General features: G+C 46.0%; 12 protein-coding genes across 12 annotated transcripts; 5 read left to right on the top strand and 7 right to left on the bottom strand.

Annotated features, from left to right (window-relative positions):
- Positions 1 to 569: 569 nt before the first annotated feature.
- N7478_009301 (glycoside hydrolase family 16 protein) lies at positions 570 to 2,534 on the bottom strand (the record flags this gene model as incomplete). Its single annotated transcript, XM_056925515.1, has 1 exon — positions 570 to 2,534. One exon carries the CDS (start codon positions 2,532 to 2,534, stop codon positions 570 to 572), a length of 1,965 nt encoding a protein of 654 aa, XP_056774885.1.
- Positions 2,535 to 3,509: 975 nt separating this feature from the next.
- Positions 3,510 to 6,389, bottom strand: N7478_009300 (Chitin synthase C; the record flags this gene model as incomplete). The annotated part of the gene is made up of 7 exons (XM_056925514.1): positions 3,510 to 3,647; positions 3,707 to 4,340; positions 4,418 to 4,601; positions 4,659 to 5,493; positions 5,542 to 5,903; positions 5,974 to 6,238; positions 6,291 to 6,389. 7 exons carry the CDS (start codon positions 6,387 to 6,389, stop codon positions 3,510 to 3,512), a joined length of 2,517 nt encoding a protein of 838 aa, XP_056774884.1.
- Positions 6,390 to 7,950: 1,561 nt separating this feature from the next.
- On the bottom strand, positions 7,951 to 8,564 carry N7478_009299 (uncharacterized protein; the record flags this gene model as incomplete). The annotated part of the gene is made up of 2 exons (XM_056925513.1): positions 7,951 to 8,375; positions 8,399 to 8,564. 2 exons carry the CDS (start codon positions 8,562 to 8,564, stop codon positions 7,951 to 7,953), a joined length of 591 nt encoding a protein of 196 aa, XP_056774883.1.
- A 1,851-nt stretch (positions 8,565 to 10,415) lies between these two features.
- On the top strand, positions 10,416 to 11,809 carry N7478_009298 (fatty acid desaturase family protein; the record flags this gene model as incomplete). The annotated part of the gene is made up of 3 exons (XM_056925512.1): positions 10,416 to 10,503; positions 10,567 to 11,432; positions 11,501 to 11,809. 3 exons carry the CDS (start codon positions 10,416 to 10,418, stop codon positions 11,807 to 11,809), a joined length of 1,263 nt encoding a protein of 420 aa, XP_056774882.1.
- Positions 11,810 to 12,281: 472 nt separating this feature from the next.
- Positions 12,282 to 14,744, bottom strand: pxa1 (putative peroxisomal ABC transporter (PXA1); the record flags this gene model as incomplete). Its single annotated transcript, XM_056925511.1, has 1 exon — positions 12,282 to 14,744. The coding sequence occupies one exon, from the start codon at positions 14,742 to 14,744 to the stop codon at positions 12,282 to 12,284; it is 2,463 nt and encodes an 820-aa protein (XP_056774881.1).
- Positions 14,745 to 15,640: 896 nt separating this feature from the next.
- N7478_009296 (uncharacterized protein) lies at positions 15,641 to 16,036 on the bottom strand (the record flags this gene model as incomplete). The annotated part of the gene is made up of 1 exon (XM_056925510.1): positions 15,641 to 16,036. The coding sequence occupies one exon, from the start codon at positions 16,034 to 16,036 to the stop codon at positions 15,641 to 15,643; it is 396 nt and encodes a 131-aa protein (XP_056774880.1).
- A 61-nt stretch (positions 16,037 to 16,097) lies between these two features.
- N7478_009295 (putative proline permease) lies at positions 16,098 to 17,810 on the top strand (the record flags this gene model as incomplete). The annotated part of the gene is made up of 2 exons (XM_056925509.1): positions 16,098 to 16,438; positions 16,505 to 17,810. The coding sequence occupies 2 exons, from the start codon at positions 16,098 to 16,100 to the stop codon at positions 17,808 to 17,810; spliced, it is 1,647 nt and encodes a 548-aa protein (XP_056774879.1).
- A 279-nt stretch (positions 17,811 to 18,089) lies between these two features.
- N7478_009294 (RTA1 domain-containing protein) lies at positions 18,090 to 19,020 on the bottom strand (the record flags this gene model as incomplete). Its single annotated transcript, XM_056925508.1, has 2 exons — positions 18,090 to 18,550; positions 18,615 to 19,020. The coding sequence occupies 2 exons, from the start codon at positions 19,018 to 19,020 to the stop codon at positions 18,090 to 18,092; spliced, it is 867 nt and encodes a 288-aa protein (XP_056774878.1).
- Positions 19,021 to 19,473: 453 nt separating this feature from the next.
- On the top strand, positions 19,474 to 19,818 carry N7478_009293 (uncharacterized protein; the record flags this gene model as incomplete). The annotated part of the gene is made up of 2 exons (XM_056925507.1): positions 19,474 to 19,694; positions 19,785 to 19,818. 2 exons carry the CDS (start codon positions 19,474 to 19,476, stop codon positions 19,816 to 19,818), a joined length of 255 nt encoding a protein of 84 aa, XP_056774877.1.
- A 1,317-nt stretch (positions 19,819 to 21,135) lies between these two features.
- N7478_009292 (uncharacterized protein) lies at positions 21,136 to 21,787 on the bottom strand (the record flags this gene model as incomplete). Its single annotated transcript, XM_056925506.1, has 3 exons — positions 21,136 to 21,151; positions 21,213 to 21,365; positions 21,432 to 21,787. 3 exons carry the CDS (start codon positions 21,785 to 21,787, stop codon positions 21,136 to 21,138), a joined length of 525 nt encoding a protein of 174 aa, XP_056774876.1.
- A 1,059-nt stretch (positions 21,788 to 22,846) lies between these two features.
- N7478_009291 (uncharacterized protein) lies at positions 22,847 to 23,246 on the top strand (the record flags this gene model as incomplete). Its single annotated transcript, XM_056925505.1, has 2 exons — positions 22,847 to 22,954; positions 23,004 to 23,246. 2 exons carry the CDS (start codon positions 22,847 to 22,849, stop codon positions 23,244 to 23,246), a joined length of 351 nt encoding a protein of 116 aa, XP_056774875.1.
- Positions 23,247 to 23,874: 628 nt separating this feature from the next.
- N7478_009290 (sulfatase family protein) lies at positions 23,875 to 25,332 on the top strand (the record flags this gene model as incomplete). The annotated part of the gene is made up of 1 exon (XM_056925504.1): positions 23,875 to 25,332. The coding sequence occupies one exon, from the start codon at positions 23,875 to 23,877 to the stop codon at positions 25,330 to 25,332; it is 1,458 nt and encodes a 485-aa protein (XP_056774874.1).
- Positions 25,333 to 25,380: the final 48 nt, after the last annotated feature.

The raw sequence follows: 25,380 nt of genomic DNA, 5'->3' as shown, positions 1-25,380 counted from the left end.
GAAAGAAGAAAAAGTTCAAGTTAAAATTGCCGATTGCGCAATCGGCGATGGCTGACATCATCCCGATAACAAATGTCGATGTTGACTATTTATACTATACGACTATAGTATACAGAGGGTGATGTTCATAGATGTTCTTGAACGAGATCTCAAGTTTCTCCTCTAACTTGAACATACTGAAACAGCAGTAATTGAGCCTTCAATGTTACTGCACGTTCATCCTGCAGTGCACTGTCACCCCGCAGCGGGGGAATCTTATCTTAGCTTCACAAATGCCGAAGAGGCGCCTGCAGGAACCGTCAGGTTATCAATCAATGCAGGATCTATATTTTCGAGTACATTTTGGACTACGTCTACAGGGTGAATTTGTGGGAGGAAAAAGAAACACTAATAATCCAGGATACATCCTTAATGCCATTCAATATCTTAAAAAAACACCTTGAGGCTCAACAATTTTCTAGAGCCCAAACCAATTCTAATATACACACAAAGAAGCTAACATGAGAAGCGCGAAATGAAACTTCGAAAACAAAACAATAGTATTATGAACTGAATTGATCAAACGTGATCTATACAGCCAGGGTAAGGAAAAAGGCAACGAAAAGCATGGGAACCTTGAGAGACAACCGGTCCGCTGCGCCAGTGAATACCTGGCCCATGGCAGAGCCCGATGCGCCCGGAGCTCCTGAAGAGGAGTGGAAAGCACTACCAGAGGCAGCGGAGCTTCCAGATGGACGTGGGATAATAGGCTTGGAAGTCTGCGGCGATGCGCCGGTTGGCTGGGGCTTCACAGGATCTGAATTCTTTCCAGGGCCAGCCGCGGAGGATTGAGCAGACGTGGTAGGGACATTCAATCTCGTCATTTGAATTTCTGAGCTTGAGGGACGACCGTGAAGAGCATCTGCGCCACTTGGGACCGAGCTTGGTGCTGAAAAGCCTTGGGGAATGCCGGTTGGAGTTGATGGGGCAGAAGGAGTGGTGATTTCAGAATGAGGTTGCTTCTTGGCCTCTTCCGCGCCCTGGTTCACGTTCTGCCACACAGTCGGAGGCTCAATTTTAGGTGAAGCTGAATTGTGATTGGCGTGGATGGAGTGGTGAGCTTGCGAAATGTCAATTGAAGGCTTCGCGGCAGAGGTGGCAGGCGGAGCCGGTGATGAGTTTTCTCCAGAAGAGCAGAGTGAGATAGTACCGGTGACAAACTCGGTGACGTATCTAGTGGCGGCGGGTTTATGGTGCTCAGTGACAGAAGGCTGTTCGATTGGTGCTTCAGGTACGGGCTCAGATGCGACCTGGGAGATATGAGCAGCGGCGGGCCATGTGGCAACGTTTTCGACACTGAAGATCTGCTCAGACGCCTGGGTAGGCTTCTCGACAGGCTTAGTAGGAATCGATGGGGAAGTTTGGACAGCCTTGGTAGCATGAGTCTCGATCTCAACAGCATGTGTCTCTGACGAAGTATGCGCTGGCTTTGTGTGGGTTTTCGAAGTGTGACTTTCAGTAAATGGCAGTTCAGAGGTTTCGTGAGGCGCAGAGGTATGCGGAGAAGATGGTACGGATGGACCTTTCACCCCAGTTTGGTAAACCTTGACAGAGTTGATCTCCCAGTAGGTATCCTTGAACTTCTGGGGATTCTGGGCGACAAAATTGGTGCAGCTGGCGAAAGAATCAGAGCTAGTCATAGGACAGCCAGACTCTCCGAAGACACCACCAGCCCAGTCACCACAGAAAGTTACATCGAAAACAAATGACTGCGCCTTGAAACTGTTCGCGACATCACAACCTTCCTGCACGAGAGCCATGGGCATTCCGAATTCCTGGGTATTTGGATCGCCACTTGTAATCGAGGCCGGAATTGCATGACGTGGGAAGAACCAGATCTTCAAGAACTGCTCGGTCCATTCCATAGCATATACACCTCCTCCTTGTGCGTTGAATGAATCACCATAGCTGCCTTTTTGACCTTCGATAACACATCCCACTGGACCCAGTGCCTCTCCACAAGTGGTCGCGTTGACGTATCCAGACATCCCCTCATCCGTCAATGCGCAGGTTCCGGCCGTGTGCATGACAATTTCGTTGTGATCCTGCATATTAACGCCCTCGATGATATCAATCTCGCCATCCTGAGGCCATTCTCTGCCGACCGTCCAGAAGGCAGGCCAGCTACCGCAGGCATTTCCGGGCATATGAGCAATATCTGCAATCACGAGCGACTGGCCATAATATTTGTGGGTGCCGACGCGAACTGAATCACGACCTTTACCGCTGGGGCTGAGGGTTGTTTCATGGTCGACTCCAATGTAGACGGTGCCTTTCTCGGTGACTTTCACCAACCCTGCGCTCTCTGCGCTAGATTGATCTAGATAATTGACCCATCCATTTGTCGGATCTGCGCCGGTGTAGAAATTGAAGTACTCGAAAAAGTCCTTTCCTTGCCAGGTCTCGAACAATTCATACTCCCCGGCCTTTGCAGGCGACGAAAGCCATAGAAGAAACAGCGACCCTGCGCCGAGCGATAGCGATGAGGATAGCATCCTTCTTGAATAACAATATAGAAGATAAATGGGATCAACCTCGCAGAAACTATTGTATAACAAGAAAGGATGCAAGCATGAAAGGAGTCAACCCATGCAAACCAAATCAGAGGAAATTCCAGCAATTAACGAAAGAGTGACCGGGTAATCGCGTGTTGTCAACAAAAGGGAGAGAGGAATGTGCAGATACTGGGAAGTCGCAATAGTGAATGGAAGGCGATACATACTCCACGACCTATGTGGATCTCTGCATCTCTTCTCTTTTCATGATCTACCAATCAGGAATTCCAGACACCCCTAGAAAGACGACATGTAAGAAATTCACCATCTGTATGTGCCTTGCGGTTCTCCAGATTGAATGCTGAGCGATGCCTAGTGGCACGGACAGGAAGGTCTGGGCCCAAGGCCATGAAGTTACCTTCAAGGCAGCGATCACCCATTCTTTATCTCAATTGTCGGAATATCCAGGCTCCATGTGGGATCGCACTGTTATCGCTAAGCACGTACAGTGCCGCCTGTGGTCAACCGCACACCTTCACGTCTATTGAAAATTAGGCCGACACACATTGAAAATCAACGAACCCCGAAGTAGGTCGTCGGTGGCGTTCAGCAATGTTCATTTCATTCACTTGTTCAATTTGAATAGCACGCCTTGAGTGAAAGCGCGACGTGTGTATGTCATCTCACATTCTTGCACTGTTGTTGCTGTGTTGTTGCGGATCGCGCCCCTGTTGTCGATCCGGGTAACGTAACCGCGACAAAATGCTGGCAACTTCAAATTCCGAACATTTGAACACCCTTTTGCAGTACAATTCTTTGATCGCTTGCTGTTATTGATCCGATCATACTGTATAGCTCTGGGAAAAACCCTGTCGCGAGGAAAACATAGAAGGCATGTGTGTAAGTCGAGCATTTGAAGTCATTATCATTGGCTGCGAAAGGGTATCTACCATAATACATGTTACAAGCGCATATTTAACGACGAGAAAAGCATTTAAACACCCCCGATGTGACGAGAAACCAGATAGAGCCTGCGAAACGAAAGAGTGAGATCCCAACAGTTCCCCACATCACGGCCATAACATAGCTCCAAACACGCGTGCTGGGTCCATTCTAGTGTTCATCAAAGTTAGTATCGCGATAGACATCCATTGGGGTGTTCAAAAACGTACTGTGAGACAGAATCGCTCTATACCGACGCTGTTCATGAGGAGGACCAAGATGAGATTGCTAAATACCCATAACACTACCAGAGTAGTACGGAATGCCTTATATGAATCATCCATACTCTTCTCGTTCTCCTCGGGCGGGGGCTCAAATGGTGCAAGAGCTCGCTTGACCGTAGTCTCAAAGAGAGTATCAATGTCAACTTGCGGCCTGTCCAATTCCTCGATGACTTTGGACTTGCCATCCTTTTTGGTCTGGGCTTCGGGCAAAGATTCGGCTTTATCCGCCACTGGTGTTCCAAGTGAGACATCGTGCCAGTTGCAGAAGCCGTATACCATCATGATGTTCGAAGAGCATGTTGTAGTCGCATAGTAGGCCCAAGAAGATGTAATTGTGTGCCATGGATCCATGTAGAGGATACTGGCCGCAAGGTGAACACCATATGTACAGACCACGGAGATCAGCACCATGTTTGATGCCGACGCGTTCCAGGTCTCGGATTGTATGGCATCTTCATCTAGGTCCACGGTGAAGCTGTTGCTGCTCGTATTGTTTCCTACCAGGTAGAAAGCCAAAACCGTGACATAGAGCTGGACCATAGAGAAGTATAGGAATGTGAGGAGATAGAGAAGTCGTGAGCTAGATGGAAATGTTAGTATGGGAGATAGTATTGAGTGTCCACTGGCAGGGAATCTACGAGGTATACTATAACTTACCCTTTAGGTCGATTTCCAAGAGATAGAATGAATTGAAGACCCAGAAACACCACATAGCCATATTTGAGGAAAGTGTGCACGATCGGCGAAGCTTCATTACCAAATGGCCAGGCCAAATAGTTATTATGCGAGCCTGGTGTACCCACAAGATCCATTATTCCAGCGGTAATCAACCAAAATGATGCTGATTGCGGTTAGCTCTGCCATATACTATGTTAGGCCATTGAGATATAAAACATACCGAGGGAAAACCAGGTCAAGATCAGACCAGAGAAGTTATACAACAGCTGAAAATAGAAAAGCATCAAGCGGAAAACGTTGTGCCCGCTTCGGAAAATACGGTCAAAGTGAATCAAGGCATAAAGGTTTGCTGCGAATGAGCCATTCAGCCATTGTCTTCGTTGATTGATGAATTCTGTGAAATCCTTAGGAACCTGGGCTTCGCTCTTCGCAGCCTTGACAAATGAAAGATGCCATTTCGAACCGGCTTTTGCAACCAATTCAAATGATAAGATCCGATCACCGGCTAAGAACATGTTTTTCTTAAAAATGCTCATTCCTTGGATACCCTTTTTGCCCAGCTTCTTGGATAGAGTCATATCACCATGGAAATATTGTTCCAATGGACGACCCATAATAGCTCGATATCGGTAAGCTGAGAATGCACCGAGATAAACGTGTCCGAATACACTTTCCAAGGGCTTGTCGAGAATATTCGATTTCATGTATTCGAAGTTCTGAACCGCGATAAAAGGATTGATCAATGATCTTGTATCGCGCATGGCATGCGTCTCTCCACAAGAACCACCGAGGTTTTCATTGTTATAGAACGCCTCCCATAGACCAAGCAGAGCCCTTTTCGAGGGCTTTGTCCCCGCATCTAGAAGAACCACGACTTCGGGGTTCAACATGCGACAGAAACCGTTGAAGATCCAGCGATGTGAGTTGATTTTGTTGCTTGTGTTTTGTTTCATACACAGTATCATCTGCACAGGTGGCAAATTAGTCGACTCGTCTCCTTGTGGTCGAACTAATTGTTGGTCGGCGGTAACAGAAAGTTGTGTCGTGTATTCGAACTGTTGTTATGAGCCAAAGTGTCTGGGATTAGAAAGAAGTCTACTCACAATATGCGCCACGGTCTCTCTGCCATCCACAGACTTCTTCATAATACCCTCTTGGAACACACCAATTGTCGCTAATACGTCGAGAGTGTTCTTGTCGCAAGCATCGATGCCGTCGAAAATCACAGTGCAGACGATCTTCTGCCAGGCTGGTCCACCTTTATTCCAGAACTCAGACTTCCTTAGATTCGTGATATCGCGGATATTTTGCATGACTCCATGAAGTGTCCCGGCTGTGAGAACTTTGTTTTCGCTTTTACAGGTGATTGCGATCAACAGTTCTGTGTGTCGACTGTACATAGCAGGGCGAAGATTGTAGCCGTTTCGCATAACAAATTCATCCGGATCGCATGTCGCCGCCGTGTCTGTTCAATTAGTTGTTATATTCCTAGACCCAAAGTGGTGAATTCAGAAACGCAGGAGAAGGTTACTCACATCGTAGATGAGAAACTTCTTCAACAAATTCCTCTGACTCGCGATATTCTTTCTGCATCGCATTTTGGATTGCGCTTGGGACTGGATAATCGGCACTCAAGACGAAACCCTGTACAAGCTTAATTTTCCTTGTCGGATAACGACGTATACCTTGTTGAAACGATTGCGCAAATGACCGACGTTGTAATGCGCTTCCATTATTGTGACCGTACATAGAGCGTCGGACCTCGGCATGGTCGTCTTTACCGTCAGAGCCGAACTTGTGCTATACGGCGCGTTAGTTCATATTCACTTCTCACTAGTAATTTTTCACCTACATCGAACGACGCCGTGTCTGTACTAGCACTATTTCCCCTCGTATGTTGCGATCCGGTTAAGTGGGATGGGGCGGGGGACGCCGACCCGGGGGCACCCATTGCGCGTGGTTGGTGTTCTTCTTTGAAATTCGCTCGAAGTGTCTAAAGAAGAAGAAGAAGAAGAAGAAGAAAATTTTTCTAAATTGCTATCGCAGAAGATTGAATTTAGCGACTTATTCCGTGGGAAGCACAAGGCATGCGCTAACACAGACGGGGGAAAATGCCGCGTGTTCTGTGCCAGCGTTGACCAGTGTGAATTGCGACGACGATCGGCTTACGGCTATGATGCGCTAGAGGGGTCTGTTAGCACCATGATAAAGACAGAAGAAGGCAATGGCCGAGCGCAAAAATATCCATGGCAAGATAAAAAAAGATCTCGATCTCCAAAAGGGTCTTGGTGAGCAAGAGTCGAGATTTTCTCTTTCGAAAGCGCAGGATATGATTGGGACCATGGAGGGAGCGGCCCATGGAAGACGAACAGAACGATGGCCTCGCCAGTAAAGCTGCGCAACGGTTGTACGTCAGCGGGCACAGTGGCTAGGCCCACTATGAATTGGAACCCAGGGATTGGTGATGTTTTGGGGGACTGGATTTGCCCTGATCCTAAGATAATGAGGATACAGACTTGCAAATTGGAAGAACAGATCAATTGCATCTGACGGCACGGTTCATGTAACTACCATCTGTTCTCCGCCCGTCGCTCAATTGACTTTACAGGTAACCTCGGGTTTGCTGCCCGCTGCAATAATGAATGGTTCAGTGGGGATCCGCAGGAACAGGCTGGATCTATAATTGGCCGATACAGCATCACAGGGCGGAACCATTGGGCCCACGCTCTCAATAGATCATCCCTCCGAACGCCGATAAGAGGATTGAAGGCTTGTATAAGGGCTAAAAGGTTGAACAATATGGAGAAGATATCCTGTTGAAAGAGATCCCGTGAAACTACGCAGTACGAAGTGTATTGTTCACCTGAAACATCAATCATCCTGTGTAGGATTGATGATGATCCTGGCCTTAAATCTGCCCTGTCATCTGCACTCCGTACTCGTACCGTGGAGATTATAGACGATCCTTTCCCCCTTCATCCAACTCTCCTGACCACCATTTATTATGATCTACCGTAGAAGAGCTTAGTCCTCTTGCTGACCATGAAGAAAGGGGCAAAGGACGGTCGCTCATTTGTGACGTATTCCTGCATTCGGCAATAATTGTAGACCCTTGGCTTCCTTATCTCATATCATGATTTATCGACGCCGCCAAAATCGTCTTAAGCCCCTGTGGCGCCAGTGCGGGTCGCCTGGATAAAAACCTTATCCACGCGATATCCACGTGAGGAACAAGCGAGAGAAAACAAAACAAAAATGGAAAGAAAAATGGAAAGAAAGAAGAGAACAATGAATGTCAAGCTACTGACTTATGAGGATTCGAGATACTATATCTAAGTCTTTCAATTTAAGTTATAGTAGCATATCGGCATCTAACAACCTCATCTCATACCCCTGGCCATGAACTGAAGTTCGAATTTCAACCTCAGGCTTCCAACGTTGAGACCAATTCATACTGAAGTTCACGCTGGGAATCTCAAGTTGACAAACTTTGATCCAGCCTAAGATGAGATTCAAATCTTTGCACTCTGCTGTAGTGAAACCCCTGCATTCCAAATGCCCGACTTCCCAGGAGAAAGCACTCCATTAGGTTCCAGCATATCCTTCAGGCGTTCCGTGAACTTTTTGAACGTAAAGCCATTGCAGTCTAGTTTTCCTGCAATTTGATCCATGAAGCGCACATTTGTGCGGTATTCCATATGTCCCTGCTCCCTGCCATCGTGAAGCAAGTTCTTGCACAACTCGAGGACGCGTGCCTGCTCTCTGATGGTGTAGATGATTAGCTCCATGCTGATCGCGTAGCGCCTGTAGATATGGAAGTCGACGAAGAAGTCGAACTTGGCATCAATAGTGCGTTGCTTCGCTGCCAGGTACCATTCGTATAACTCACGCCCGGATGGAGAGATTATAGGTGAGAAATCCACGTTTGCACGCCTTTCTCGGAGCGACTGTTCAAGATACTCATAAGAGCAAGCGTTGGGATGCCGCTGTGTGGAATTATTTCTTCTTTGATATCTGCTGTGATTATGGCTTCATCTGGGAATCCGGAGAACTCGCGTGATTCGATCTTCACGCCTGGTCTTGTGGAGAACGCACGTTGTACGGTTTGCATTAAAGCTGGTAGCATCTCTACTGAGCCGTGCAGCGAGAAATAGGCTTATCAGAAACCCCAATTATGTTCCGCGCGGATTTCTTTGAGTACTTCGTAAGGTACGTATGAGTTGGGCTTCATGTACTGAGCTAATATTGCGTGGATATTGGGTATTTTGGATGTAAGCGCGATGCGAAAAATGTTGGCAATTGATAGTGAGCTGAGGATGATGGAGCGACGCATCATGTCTGACAATATTCCTACGAGAGGGACAAGATCTTATTCATTCGATGTAAATCTAGGATAACGCATCCTTTCATGACACAGCTCGATCCACCATATCTTTGACTGTTGGTGGTAGGAAAATTGCATAGCAATGGGAGCGATTATTGACAACATACCCCAGGTACATAGATGCACCTTGTACTTATTTGCCAGTTTTACGACGTTTGGGCTTCTTCAACGGTAATGGGTCGAACAGCACCGCTTGGTGCATGGATTCCTTCGCTTGAAAATGGATCGCTATAAGATCTCTGGCCTTGAGTACCTCCTAGTGTGCCACGACTAGGGTTACGGAAAATGTTTTCTTCTTCGAGCACACGGCTAATGCAGTACACCTTCAAGTGTTCCCTCCCGTTGTATACCCCTACGGGAAGAAGACTAGGGCTTTTCTGAGCATCCTATTTGTTGACATCTGGAGTTTTCCAAGAGTGGAAATTACTTGCGCTATCCCCATGCAGCGCGCTGGCGTGGCAACTTATCAGTCCGGGCTTGTTCAGCTCGGAGACATCGTTTCTTGGTCCAGGGACGATCGATGTTGGGTCTTGCTCCCAATTGCCAACATCAAGAACTTGAAATTATGGAGTGCACCCAGAGCCTGGGAATGATGATATTGTTCAATTCCTGGATGATTGATTGAAAAAAGAATTAAGCTCCAGCTGCTCTTGCGCTACTTCATCAAAACTCTATGCATCGTTCTTACGGAAATGTATATTCAAAATCGAGTCATCCTCAGATCAACAGTTGGAAATTTCAAGTAGTAAATGTGGACGTCAATGTTCACGTACTGGTAATAAAGAAAACGATCGATCTTTACTATTATACGAACCTTTAGGCAGCCGAAATTACCAATATCATGCCTAATATGACAGCAACTTGTAGTCTGCATCAATTGATAGCTTAGATGCCCCAGGCAGTAATATTAGTAAGCGCACCAACCAGGCACCAACCAGGCACCAAAATGACCCCTGGCCATTGCGTCCATGATTGCCCTTGACGGGCTTGAGCATTTAGCAGAATTAATGTAGATATCTTTTCCTATTAAATCAAATTTCGAGACATAATCGAAGCAGTCAAATTATGAGTAATCGAGTGTTGAAGGCATTTCTCCATGAGTTGAGGCCACCGGATGTGTACGACCACTAAATGACCAAAGAAGAAAAACAAAAACAAAAAAATCCAGCATGAGTATATGCATAATATTGGCGCATATATCCCAGGATCAAATAAGCTGCGGCAAATTACACACGCATGAGAACTACTGTTATGATCCGCAGATGTCAGTTCATAATAGAACGGTCGCGATGTGGCTCATTCCAGTAAGCAGCTCATTCAGGACCCACATATTAAGTAAAGGAAAACTCTTTCCACCCCTGACCACGCGTTTCCCAATCAAGTATACTGCTAGGGGGAAGCTTGATCTAGACATCGTGTTCTATTTTCATCTACATTTAAAACCTCCCCCCTCATATATCCTACGTTTCTCTCAATACTCCGTAGTTATTGCCAACAAAACCGTGAACAGAGGCTCAATCGTAAGTTGGGTCAACCCGCTTTGTTCCGTATAATGAATCGCGTGCTAAACTCATTTTAGCTCAGTCGCCTGGCATGGATCCTACAACTTATACGGATCCCCAGTTGACGCTACAGGATCGACTGGTCATTGGCAATTTGGTCGATAGTACACCTGTGCATGGTAAGTCGCGTTATTAGATGCGTCGTTTGCAAGAAGGTGAACCGTTGAACTTACTGTACCTAGAGAAAACAAAAACGGATTTGCCATCGCAGAAAATAAGCGATGAGGACCTTTCTCAAAAGCTGTATGATATGAATGATGCCTCTCATTCTACTTTCGATCCCACGGTCTTTCAATTATGGGACGTCGCAGAATTAAAGGAGAAACTACCGGCGCCAGTGATCCGCTATGTCCTCCAGCCTTATATGAAATGGGCTCAAGGAATCGTCCGTTTCCCGACTGATGTTGTGATGTTAACACATCTAATTCTTTACTTTACAACTATTGTGCCCAGTGCTATCTACCTCTATTACGACTTCTCCTGGTGGCGCGGTGTTCTCCATTGGGCCATGCAGTTATTCTATTGCGGTGCTTTCACCCTCATGAAACATCAACATATTCATATGAACGGAGTGCTAGCCCCTCATTACTGGGTCTTTGATAACCTATTCCCATACCTCCTTGATCCCATGCTGGGACATACGTGGAATTCCTACTTTTATCACCACATTAAACATCATCATGTTGAAGGGAATGGGGCCGAGGATCTAAGTACAACCATGTTCTACGATCGGGATAGCGTCTTCGACTTTGCTTGCTATGTTGGCCGATTCATCTTTTTCATTTGGTTGGAACTTCCGATGTACTTTTGGAAAAAGGGACAAACCAAATATGCTTGCAGAGCTGCGTTTTGGGAACTTAGTGACTATCTCGCCATCTATTTGCTTTATAACTACGTGAATGCTCGCGCGACGCTTTTTGTGTTTGTTCTCCCTCTTACTGTCATGCGATGTGGTTTGATGGTTGGAAATTGGGGTCAACATGCTTTTGTCGATCCAAGTGACCCAGAGTCTGACTATCTTTCAAGTATTACCTTGATCGATGTTCCGGTGAGTTTTTCATTCTCAAAGTTTTTTGTAACTATTTTCCTGATTAGGACAGCACTGACAATCCCTAGAGCAACCGTTTCTCTTTCAATGATGGATATCATACCTCGCATCACCTTAACCCCCGTCGTCATTGGAGAGATCATCCTGCCGCGTTTATCAAGCAGCGGAGCCGCTATGCGGAGGAAAGGGCTCTTGTGTTCCGCAATGTTGATTATATCTTCATTACTGTTAATTTGCTTCGCAAGAATTATCTGCACTTGGCTAAGTGCCTTCTCCCCATTGGAGATCAGGTCAATATGACTCTCGAAGAAAGGGCAGATATGTTACGAACTCGGACGCGCCGCTTTTCGCGCTCGGCTTCTAAAAAGAACGATTAAAATATCTCTCATGTACAACGATGGGAGTTTGATGTTGTGAAGTGGCTTTTCCTTGTACGGTTGGGATGGCCCAGGTATATGCCACCAATCATCCTTCGCCATCTTGCGACTGCATTCCAGATGCTAGGCTGCCAGTGGTGAGCGACGATAAAATTTCGCTCTGATGAAGGCTCCAGTTGAGCCTATCGTGCGCATTCTCTGGATGATCCGTTCCTTAGCTACTGCATTTATTTTCGGTGTTATCTAAATAGAACCTCATAAAGAACAATGGAAGTGAATTTCGCTAATGTACTACTGATTGCTTTCGACAAATGTATGTAAAAACAGGAGGGATATAAACATGAAGCATAAAAAAGGAAAAATGCGACGACCAATTGGTGGTATATGTACTTCATAACTGGAAAGAGAAGCCAAGAACGACAAGAGAAGCATAATACATTCGGAGAGAGAATTGTGCGGGCGATGAGAAGGGTTAGTGTGCACCTTCAGCCTCCTGGGTATTCAAAAGGGGTGCTTTTTCCTCATACGGCGGAGGAGCGATCTCGCCATCATTCGTCCACACTTTGCAAAGTTCCTTTTCAATCTCCTCGCGACGCTGCTTCCATTCGTCAACGTTGTCGAGACGCTTGCGTAGCTCTTGCAACTCTTTCTCTACACCAAGCTTCTCCTTCTCGGTGCCAATTCTTTCCAGTTCCCAGCGTTCACCCTCATCACCTAACCCAAGACTAAGGTTGAAGGTGTGATATTTCTTCAGTGATGCACGGGTAGAAATAGTGATAATAGTGATACCACGATCTTTGGCACACTCGTAGAGTAGACCCTCAACATCGGAAGAAACTGCAGATGTTCCCTCGTCGAGGAAGGCGTACCTTGGCTCGTGGTAGAAAAGTCGGGCCATACCCATGCGCTGCTTTTCGCCACCGCTCAAAACATCCTTCCACTCCTTGCGAGCATCCCAGCCGCCTTCGCGCTGTGGGAGGTATCCAAGATGGGCATCATCCAGAATTTTCTGTAAGTTGGCATCGGACTCGCCGGCTTCTCGCATGTCGATCTCAGTGTGAGGGTAGATGACTTGGTCCCGTAAAGTACCAACGCTGAGATACGGTCGCTGGGGGAGGAACATGATTCCATCCAGGCCAAATGCTCGTGGGCGGCTGACCAAGCCTCTGTAAACAGGCCACAGACCCGCTACAATGCGCGGAATGGCCGATTTACCAACGCCATTAGGACCTGAGATGAGAAGATGATCACCGGAATGAACGATGAAGGATAATGAGTCAACCAGCTCATCGCCGCCCATGGGATAGAGCGAAGGCGCAACAATAGGTACTTGTTCTAGTCGAACACCATCAAATCCATTGTGCGTAGTACCCTGCGCATCTGCAAGAGAATACAGTTCTGGGTAGGATCCTCGAGACGGGTAATAAGCGCTGGCGTGGACGCGATGCAGAGTGGAAATGAGAGTGTAAACGCGCGACGTATAACCAGCAAGCTCAGAGATATCTTTGATACTGTACATCATGCGACCACCCGCATCAGCCAGGGAAAGCATCAGTCGCTTGTTTGTGATAAACTCTTGCATTCGACTTCTTTCGCGGCCCATGCCCTCTGGTACATCGGCCATTTCCATTACACCACCACTGCCACCCCAGGCCGGAAGGAAAATAGGCAACGAGGTAACCAAGTAGCCAAATGCAGACCAAGAGTACTTTAGGATGATATCTTCCAGCATGTTATAGCGAATCTTCAGACTGTAAATGCCTTCCATCCAACGTTGTAGGTCCTTGAAGCTTCTGACCAAGAAGACTCGTTCGACATCGGCACCGCCATAGAACGAGATTTCTTCCGCATTGGCGAGTAGTCGAGAGTGGAGGCCCCGGAAGTCACCTTCCTTTTTGCCCTCGACGGCTTTTAGTTTTCCAAATGGTGGAGACAGTTTGCGAAGGACTACAGCTGTACTGAAATACCCGGCAAGAATTCCACTCAAAGCCAGTGGACCAAGAGAGCGGTATAGCTGGTAGTTGAATACAAAGAGGTCGACCATAGGCTTGCCCATCGAGGAGTATAATGCTGCAGCGGCAGAGCAGAAAAGGGTAAGATCTTGGGTGATAAATTGATCCGGACCCTGGCCAATTCCTCCGTCCAAATTCATCAACTTGTAGTAATTGTCGTTATCGGTCAAGTAAAGGTCATGAATGTACCTCGTGAGGCGGGTTCGAAACGCGATTGACACCTTGGACTGGAGGAATTTGATCATGGCATTTGTGTAGGACGCGAGGGTTCCGATACCACACCACTTTAGGATTCCCCACATGAATGCTCGACCCTTGCCTGCAACCAAATCCCTGACAATTTCACCGTCCAATCGCGCGATCAACAGTGACAGGTATGTTCTCAGCAACAGAAACATGCCGTGGCCCATGAGCAAGCCTGTCTCTTTGCTTCCCCACCTAGGGACCATAATACTGCCTAGGCTAAGGAACTGATGCAGGAATGCCAGATTCAGGCCCGGTTTCGTTGTAGGTGGTGGTATCTGGCTTGCGGAGCCTTCCTCGATACTTCTCGCGGATGCCGGAGGGTTCAAAAAGAGTCGCCGATGAGCATCGAATGTGGTCGGCTTCGTGGGATGAATTATGACTTTGGAAGTTCGCGAATCCTTGTAAGGGACATAGATGGTACGTGAGCCATCTTTGCCTCGGATCCCTGAGTTTCGACGTAACAGTCGTCGGCCTTGGGCGCGTTCCCTTCCGCGTTGCCGAAGCCAGTTATACCCTCCATAGCCTGAACCGATTATGGATAGTAGTAGAGCGACGGTTGCGATCAGCCGAGTTATGGGTGTGGTTCGACGTATTCGAGATCTTATTCGTTCAGAGTAGTGTAGGTAGAGTGCGAGGATGGGGTCCTCTGGGCGGCGTAGGGTTGACTGGGCGGCCATTTTCAGACCCGATTTGGCCTCGATCGGACGATGGCCACACGGCTTATAGGATTCAGTTGGTGGAGGCCATGGGTTGAAGGAAATCGGATGCTGTGCATGCGAGTATTGAGCGGAGGAGAGTCGGTATGAGGATAGTAAAGGAGGGAGAAATGGAAGTGATGATTGATTGAAGGTCAAGGTCAAGTTGGCGTCATTTGCATGTGAACCTCGGGAGAAGCGGCACGTGCCTGGGGTAAGCTCCAAGGAAAAGTGGAGATACTTGTGGGGTACTTGTAGTTAGGTGGAGACTTGCTATCTACTGAATGTACCTTTCAAGTACTCAGTGCCTCTGCAGTTCTACAGTATACTTCATCATTATAGTTACCAGTTATACTCACCATTTACGAATGATCTCTTTGTCTTCTTGCGTGATGGATTAATCATTTGGCTATAATCTATTCTTTTTAAGTTGCTAAATTTTGCCAAAGAGGAGCATTGATCTAGGTACCTGATACCTACTGCACGCCATCCACGCCAAACCAACTTAAATTTTCTTTCATAATGCACAGTTGGACATTCATCATGAAAGGCTTGAGCTTGATTAAACCGCATACACCACCGACTCTAACCTCACCTCTCTACTTGAACCCTCTCTGCTAACCAATCTCTGATAAGCTTATCACTTGGCTATCACTTGGCGTTGTGCAGCCCCCGCTTTTCGCCCGCGATAGAGAGCTTCGTCCTTCAACATGGACATGGCGATCGAGCCCACCTCTGGGAACAGATTGACATTCACCGGGCCGGTGACACCGGCTACTGTGCTATGACAGTGGCACGCAGAAGTAGAGCAACATACCAGCCAATCGGTAGTTTTGAGGTCAATATCATGCTACTCTTTAGCTCGACCGTGCGGGTAATCAGCAGCCAGTCGCGGCTAAGTTCATGAGAAGACTAAGTGCCTGAGCTGCTGCACGATTGACATCTCCAACCTGGAAACTAGCCGAGATGTTCCCGACCCCCTCTTCTATTAGCGTCGCTACCTCTTCCCCCTTCGAGGCCTTCTTTACGGGTGGTGATGTCGCGGCGCTGTTATCACTACCCAACAAAAGTCTATTGCCGGTTCTGCAGGCTGGGCCTTGGACCGCATTATCAGAGACTTGGCAACCATATACTGCAATTACTTTAGGTTGACATCGCATGGAGCTATCGCTATCACCACTATCAGCAATATTCAATATTCTCCTTGGCGACTCCGCATCGTATTCAGAGTCTAACCCCCTTACCCCAAAGTCAGTGCGCATATAAGGAGGCATGTTCCCCGCTCCATCAATGGAACACCCCTCACGTCCTCAACATTTATGATTCATGATCAAGATGGAGAAGAAGGCCTCTCTGGAAGATCATTCCATTCCCAAGGAGGATGCTAGTACTGGAATTGTTCTTCCTTACCGTCAGACCCAGCGCGGTCTGGCGTCGCGACATGTCCAATTGATGGCGATTGGCGGTTCTATTGGAACTGGACTATTCGTTGGTATTGGGTCGTACCTTCATGATGCGGGACCTCTTTCTCTCTTCCTAGGTTATTTGATTTGGGGTGTTTTGTTTATTCTTCCTGTCAATCTAAGCGTCGGAGAAATGTGTGCATACCTCCCAATCAGAGGTTCAATCTTCGAATTGGCAGCACGATTCATTGATCCGGCCTTCGGCTTTGCTATGTATGTCATCTCCAAAATTTCTGCTTTCTTTCCACTCAAGAATCGACACTAACAAGCATAATCTAGGGGGTGGGTCTACTTCTATGGAGGTGTCATGTTAGTCTGTACGGAATACGCAGCTGTGGCTACAGTCATGCAGTACTGGAATACAAGCATCAATCCGGCTGTTTGGGTTGCTATGGCCATGGTCGTCTGCTCCCTCCTCAACTTTGTTGCTGTCAAATACTATGGAGAAAGTGAATTCATCATGGCCTCCACCAAGATATTGCTTCTCATTGGACTGGTCATGTTGACTCTTATCACCATGGTCGGTGGCAATCCAAAGCATGATGCCTATGGATTTCGCAATTGGACCTCGGGCGTCATGTTTGAATACTACACCGATGGAGTCACAGGGAGATTTCTAGGCTTTTTCTCTGTCATGGTTTATGCTGCATTCTCCGTCGCCGGGCCCGACCTCCCTGCTCTAGCCGCCGGAGAGATTCAAAACCCACGACACACTATACCCCGTGTTGTGAAAGCAACATTTTGGCGAATCGTCGGCTTTTACGTAGTCGGGGTTCTCGCGGTGGGCATTATTTGCAATCCGAATGATCCCCGCCTCATGTCGGCAATTGCCTCGGCCGGGGCAGGATCTGCCGCCTCGCCATGGGTCATTGGAATTGAGAATCTGGGGATTCACGGTCTACCAGATTTGATTAATCTTCTCATTCTTCTCTCTGGGTGGTCTTGCGGTAATGCCTACCTCTACAGCTCTAGTCGAACACTCTATTCCCTAGCCCGCGATGGGCAAGCACCCAAATTTCTCCTGAAATGCACGAAATCTGGAATTCCAATCTACTGTGTTCTGACAGTCTCCTTACTTTCTTGCATCACTTTCTTGGTTGCAGGCTCCTCATCTGTAACGGTGTTCTATTGGTTCGTCGATTTGACCACCATTGCTTTTGTCCTAACCTATACGGGTATGGTTTGCGTCTTCCTTGCTTGGTATCGTGCATTGAAAGCACAAGGAATCGATCGGAAACAGTTTGTTCCGTGGGCATCTCCTGGACAGCCTTATGCTGCTTGTCTTGCTGTCGTGATAGGTTCTTTGGTTGCTATCTTCAACGGATTTTCCGTTTTTAAGCCATTCAGCGTCCAAGGCTTTGTTACTTCCTACTTTGGACTTGCGTTTTGGGTCGTAATGTTTTCGTTCTGGAAGATTTACCACCGAACAAAGTTTGTCGATCCGGTTTCGGCAGATCTTTACGCTGGTAAGGCGGAGATTGACGAGGAGTGCAAGATATGGGAGGATGGCGGGTATGAGGAGCGACGTAAAGTTGAACTGGCTCAAATGAACTGGTTCCGGAGAGTTTGGGAGCGGATGTGGTAATTTTTAGCGGGGCTTATCATCTAAATTTTGCATGTTGAGGCTAGTCTCTTGTGGTTCGTAGGTCTAAAAATCCCAAAAAGGAAAAGGACAAACAAGGCCTTGAACAAGAGATACTCTACAGATGAACAGTCCCAACTGTAATCTCATACAACTACACAATAACAATTGAAGCTCATGTGTAATTTCAACTCCGGTACGCGCATTGTATATTCGAAATCTGAGCTGCAGTATATGACATAATAAAACCCATGAAATGACATCTTTGAATTCCAAGTTGGATTATACATCCATTCTAAGGCTAGACCCATGATGATCGGACTGTTTGTACATAATTTCAGTCTCGTAACCCTCGATTTCAGGTTTCGACACCACTTGACTGGGATGAAATATCATGAAAATAACCATGACCAAGAAAATCAACGCCGCATCGAAGATATAAGCAAAGTACTCGTGACTTTGCAGCTCACCAGTTTGACCTTGGATGTATTCAACAACACGGTATACACAGCGAATCATGACCATAGCACTAGCAATATAGAGCACGATCAAGTATCGGTGCCAGTTGACCCGTACAGTCATAGATGCGGGAGTAGGGTTGGAAACGATCCTCCGATGGAATATAAGGGAAACAAAAACGAAAAAGCCAAATGAAAGGATTTGGACAATGAGACCGACAATAATGACCTTTTCTCCCAGTTTGAGTGTGCTATTGGATTTGGCGCTAGACATAATTCCGCCACCTAAAAGAACTTAGCATCTGAATCGGCTGGATAACAAATTAAATCAAAATATGAAGAAACATACCACCAGCCTGAACGAAAAAGGCTAACACGTCTCCCAGGACAAATATCTTGGTCATTCTTCGTGCTGGAATGATACTTCTCGAGTCTCCATCTGTCAAGACAATTATCCGACCGAGAATCATGTAGATTGATGCGGCGAAGAGGGACGGTGCGATAAGGATGAAGAGACTTTGTAGGGCGTATGGCATCGTGGAGTAAATGGGATGTTGGTGGGCGCTGACTGCTCGTGCTGCGTATCCAATGGTTTCGAGGAAGCCGCCAATGATGAAAGCAATGAGGAATTTTGTGCGGCGCTTCGCTGCAAGAAATATATGGATTCCGGTGGCAGCGAGGAATAGCAGAAGGGCAATAATAGCTGCCGCCAACGAAGGCGTGTAGTTATATAGAGTGTAACTTGAAGCACTCATGTTGAAGAAGAGTCTCTAGTTGAAAAGTGTAAACCAATAATGACAGTAGGAGGATCAGTGATTAGATCTTGAAAGTAGAAAGGCAAGGCAAGGAAAAAACGAGTGATGTACGTTTATCGTTTAAAAGGGAACGTCTTAGCTTAAGTACCTCTCGAAGATCGATGTGAAATTTAGTTTCAAAAAGGAAGAAGTAATTTAATGTCCTGAAATAAGAGTAGCAATAGTTATTTTTAGGGTATGTTTCCCCCCAACCGCTCGCTCGCGATGCGAGAAATGCGAGATTGCCCCACTTCAATCCGAAAACTTGTCGCTAAGCAGAGCAAGGATTTAGTACTTCAAGTTTCATGATGTCTATAAGAGTAATTGGTTAGGATTTTGTGTTTTAATCTGTCGGCAGTCAGTTCTCTATTTCTCAATACATTTTCCCGCATTCACTACAATTATCTCGTCGCTATGGGCCTCAGCAACAGCGCTATTATTGTGATTGTATTGGTTGCAGCTCTTGCAGCTGTTACTACTGCCGCCGGCATATTTAGCGTTATCGATCCTGAAAGGGACTCATTCAAATCTCCCTCAATAGAGCAGCATCAATATATGCGAACGGTTCGACATAGATATTTTGAGCTACTTCAATCATATGCGGACAAACATGATGCTTGGAGGCAAAAACCTAGGTACGTCTTTAAAATTGTTGGTATCGATAATCATGCTGTGAAAATAATGCTGACGCGCAGAAGAGGCAAGCCAGTGCATTCTATAGCCAGTTCAGCCCATGAAGGCACGGCTGATATGGTGTGATACTTCAAGTCCATACATTGACTATTATTTTCGGTCAATTTGATTTAGAGAGACGTGAAAAGCCTTTATATTGGAGGATTTACGAGGTTCGGAGCGCTTTATTTAAAATATTCTGGAAATCCAAAACATTTGCAATATACCTATACAGAATTCTTATGTATAGTGCGAGGCTCAATTATATGAATATAGCTGGGAATAGTACGTCAGCATTAAATTTTATCTGGAGTTGTTCTCTTTTCAATCGCGTTGTGGGTTGATATCATCGCCCAGGTGATGATGGCGCACACCTGAAGTGCCGGTAATGGGGTCTCGTAGTTGATATCCGGGCCATGCTCAAAAGACCATGAATTAGGCTACAGTTTAAATCTTCACAAAAACTCAACATACACTATTATAGATTACGGTTACAAAGGACTTCTAGTAAAAATGTTGGAAATTCTTAAGGAGTGGGGCTCCGAATACGAATCCGACATCCGAGATGACTCCACTTTTATTGGTGTTTATATTATGTTTTACATATTGCACACCTTGTGAATATCCCTCCCATGGAATTGATAGCGAATGTTGTTGCATGGTCGGCAATTTTTGTACGTTAGAAGTGGCCCCACCAATAATTGATACAGATCTTAAAAGTTAAAGTACATTGGCCTCAAGTCAAGGGTATTAGTTCGATAACGTCCAGCTCGATTGCTCCATGGGCCATTCAAGTTCAAGTTGTAACCAGCAGCGGTGCTCTTCATTCAGCATGTAATAGTATATCCTTTAGATCAATTAGCCACTTAAGCCTTGTATCCATCACGTTCATTCCAGGTTTACAGTGACAAAACCCCAGAAATAGCCAAGTATAACGAGTGTCTCGAGCTTCAGGCTGCGTTGCCGAAGCAAATCTAAATAGTGATTCCAGATCTTCATGACTCACAAAAGATACTATTTATTCCGAATTGCGCGTTTCAACTTCAATTTGTCATTTTGATCGTTGCTACCTGTTTGGATGACTCCAACTTGAAGGAATTTGGACATTATGGATATGATAAGGCCAGAGCACACCTCTGGCTCACGAACAAATTTTTTGAAAATGTAACTAGACCTAGAAATATTTCACAAGCCCAGCTAACTTGAAGCAGACTAAGAATATACTAAGGAATCTCGAACACTTTCCCAATACAAACGCTAACAACTTGAATATACCTATGCCTCGCATAATGATGAACTCATACTAGCCAAACATTGGGGGAATTATCAATCTTCAAGTGCTAACAGCGATGGTGAGATAAGAATAGAATACCGCAAAGCAATAGAAGGTGCCGCGGGACTTCATTACATCTTTTCCCTCCTAAAAGGACAAAATCACCTACCTTTGACTGACTACTGGAGCTTACTAGATCCGGACATACCTGTCTGAGAAAATCCCATGCTCCATGTTAATAGGCCATGTCATATCATCGGTTCCATATCTTGTAAGGAAATTTTGCATGAAAGATCTTCGCTGATTGCTCCCATTGAAAATGACAACTTCCTCTTGGCTGAGGTGCTGTATCAACTGTGACCTAAGCAGAACAGGTTAATAATGAAGTTGAAAGTCGAAGTGATAAATCAGAATAACCCAAACTTACATAAAATCGCGGCAACCGACTAGGCCATGTCGTTTGTTTCTGAAGGCAAAAGGCTTCATCTCTTTTGTTTGGATGGGTCTAACGAAATCGCGAAGGGTCTTCCCTTCTGCAATAGGGACGTTAAGAGATTTCAGGTTGTTCCTATGCTCTTCCAATCGGAATGTCTTGACGACAAACTGGCCTCTTGCGTTAGAAGAATGGGGCAATGACTCACGAGGCTGCATGCTGACCTCCAGAGTCCGTGTTCCAACGGGGGCAAAGGGCGTACCCCGAATAAGCCTTCTCTGTAGAGATAAGCGCATGATGATGTGGTTCTTGACTTTATCATAGTCATCGGACCATGTCGTTTCGCCCATATTTAGAAATTCTAAAATACGTTTGGAGATTTTCATCTCCAAAGGTAGTTCTGGAATGTTATGGAAGGTGTATGTTTGCGAGGTGGTCACCTCTTTGGCGAAAGGTATTGCCAGATCGATGGTTTCGGGTAGATGCCATCTGTTTTCATGGTTATCAAGGTGATTAGGGAAATCAGTGTGGAGATCCGATGTTCACTTACCATGACTGGATGGAAACTGTGGGACAGTCGAAATTTCAAGAAAAGTGATTAATGGCGTGAGTGCTGGGCTTCGTGATGCACGAACAGTGTTTTTGATAAACTTGATTTGTAGTTAAGATAATCGAGTCGATAACTTGAATCCGTGGTTTTGTGACGGAGGATAGTAGCAGGAAGGTTGGAAAGAGATGTCAGTTTGATGGATGGTAGCTGGAAGCTTGGAAAGATATATTAGTTTGGTGGATCAGAGTCTCAGAAGGTGGTGGGAAGTGTTTTAATTCATAGTAAAAACTACAATTGAGTCGATAGTTTGTGGTTTTGTGACAGAGGATTGCAGCTAGAAGTTTAGAAAGAGATATCAGTTTGGTGGATCAAAGTCTCAGAAGGTGGTGGGAAGTGTTCACACTGATTGATACAAATGTTGTGAGCTCAAACTTGTATAGCAAAGATAATGATGCATCTGAACATCTGTGACTCGGAGGAGCATGATTGCATCGAACTTGAACTCGAATTTGGAAGACTAACTTAGTATGAGCTGTGTCCTTCCCAGCCTTGGGACATCATCTGGGAAGGACCATATCTATATGTAGTAAATATAGTATAGGTATGCCCACTGAGAGGTGTAGGATTTACTGAGATATGCCAGTGGCCACTATATAGAAGTCACTGTAAACGATATAATTTCAAAGACATTCAATTCCATCAGAATCTGTTGCTCGATGTTGCCAACGAATTTAGCCGAATAGCGGCTATAGATCTCGCCTAGCTACGGCATATAAAGCATTGAAAGGGTCAAGGGCATGCCTGGGTATCCGGAGAATACCAAGTCTTGTGATGCAGGCCTTGCCTTGCAACGAGAAGAATGGTACACGGTTTTTGGGAAGCAACTCGACAGGAAATTTCTCATAACCTTCCACCAAGTGACATTGAGGGTCGCCGGGGTATTCAATGGGGTCTTGGTCCTATCAGAGTAAGTCAAATGCCGTCAATACAATTATCTTGCTAATGTCATGGAATAGGTCGATGGATACTTTGATACAAACACCTTTGAAATTGGTCCCTCGGTATCTGTTGTTGGTATCGATATTGGAACTATTTACGGTAATCTCAAAGATGGGACTGCCGTTAGGTTTAACTTGGGGGTTGCCAACGGTGAGATCCGATTTTATCTCAAGAATGGCAATCAGGTTTGGACTTATCTGGATACCAAAGTTACCTTTAATGGACAATATTCCGGTGACTACAAGATTATGGAGTTTTAAAAAGGAGATGGACTAGGACAATTGAAGAACAGCAACCTTCAATGTTTTACGATGAGAAGTATTTCGTGAATGTATAGCTTTTCCGTCGTCCACTGAGCTTTTGGGTCTAATTTGGGAAAGACGAGTAGTTTTTGAGCGCAACTCACTAGCTACTATCAAATTAAAAACCTTTACAGGCATATTCAGGTCTTAACAAAATGTAATAGTGCATGATAAATAGATGTCGCTTAGCCTCGCTGTATCACAGTCCTATTTGTCTCAAACTTCAAGCAGCGTATTTACATAAACTCCCCGCTAATTTTGGCTGTTCCTTTGCTTGGAACAGTCATTGTATCAATTAAGCCCGTCCTTCAATGCCTTAATAGCAAGACATTAAGCTGTGTCGATAGTTGATCATGGAAGCACAGATATTCATCAACTATCTATATCTGCTACACATTCTTGTTCAATCCGATGGAGCGAGATCCGAAGCGATAGCCGCAAAGTGCCCCACATACGGTTAACAAGCCGATATCCGATATGCATAAGAAGGCACTGTAGAGGTCAATGTTCTATTTTTCATGTAAAAGTTGAAGAAATCAGAGACTCAATCAAGACATCACGAGCTGAAAACCATCAACCCACCAGAATGGTTAAGCGTAACATTCTTTTGATGGTCGCCGACGACCTCGGCAAGCAACTGGGCTGTTACGGCAACACGAGTATCCAAACACCGCATCTCGACAAACTCGCTGCTGAGGGTACCCGATTCGACCAGGCATTTACGAGTACAGCCTCCTGCAGTGCTAGTCGATCGGTGATCTATACAGGACTGCATACTCACCAGAACGGGCAATATGGGCTCCACAACGGGCGTCATCATTTCACAACCTATGACCACGTTGAAACTGCCCCTGCACTGTTCTCGAAGCATGGTTATACTACCGGCTTAATTGGCAAGGTCCATGTTGGGCCTTCGTCTGTCTATCCCTGGGACGCGTGTGCGGAAAGTGACAGTCGTGACGTAGCATCTGTCGCTGACCAGGCTGCGGCATTCTTCCAAAGCTCAAAGTCGAAGGAGCAGCCGTTTTTCTTAACAATCGGCTTTATCGACCCACATCGCGATGTAACTCGATCTGGATTTGGGAACGATGAGAAGTATGACTCCCGTGTGAAGACTATCGATTATTCTCCGGAGGACGTTGTGGTTCCACCTTTCGTTAATGATCTACCCAAGGTCCGCTATGAGTTTGCAGAATATTACAAGTCTATCTCTCGCCTTGACCAGGGTGTTGGCATGGTTTTGGAGGGACTTGAAGAATCCGGTCTGAGCGATGATACACTTATACTGTTCGTCAGTGATAATGGGCCCCCATTTATCAATTCCAAGACAACTCTTTACGATGCTGGCGTTTGTCTGCCCATGATTATGAAGTGTCCTGGGTCTGCTGCTGGTGCCGTGAACCCAAACATGATATCCTATGTTGATATCCTACCAACACTTCTTGACTGGGCTCAGTATCCCAGTCCCGAGAACCCAGCCCGTCTTGGTCGTTCATTCCTTTCTATTCTTTCAGAACAGACCCAGCTCGATGCATGGGATCAGGTGTTTGGCTCACACACATTCCATGAGGTTACCAATTATTGGCCGACTCGTTTCATGCGCAATCGTCGGTACAAATACCATCGCAACATTGCCTGGAGGCTTGACTTCCCTTTTGCCGCGGACATCTATGGCTCGCTGACGTGGGAGGAGATCCGAAACACTGAGAGCAGTCCTAAAATGATAGGCTCTCGTCTATTGAAAGATTATTTCTTCCGACCTGCTGAAGAGTTATACGATATCCAAGCAGACCCGGATGAGATTCATAATCTTGCTAAGGATTCTGAGTATAGTCAGGTCTTGGAGGAGATGAGGGCGACCATGGAGAAATGGCAAGGGAGAAGTGAAGATGCCTGGCTTTATCGTGATGGTGTCTCGATGTTACTGGTTAGGCATCATATGAACGCTGGCTTGGAAGTTCCTGATCGTTGGGACTTTGATGCAGCCACTCCAGAAAGCAAAAACCAGCCCAAGTTTGCTGCCAATTTTGCTTGGGGGCAATAGCTTCCAGGCGTGTGAAAATGATTAAATATATGTTATAGAAAGATCTGA

This window comes from Penicillium angulare (assembly GCF_028827245.1).
Source record: "Penicillium angulare strain IBT 27051 chromosome Unknown utg000007l_segment0_segment0, whole genome shotgun sequence".
NCBI lineage: Eukaryota > Fungi > Ascomycota > Eurotiomycetes > Eurotiales > Aspergillaceae > Penicillium > Penicillium angulare.
The sequence above is the reverse complement of the archived record's forward strand: the minus strand, read 5'-3'. Positions and strand labels throughout refer to the sequence as shown.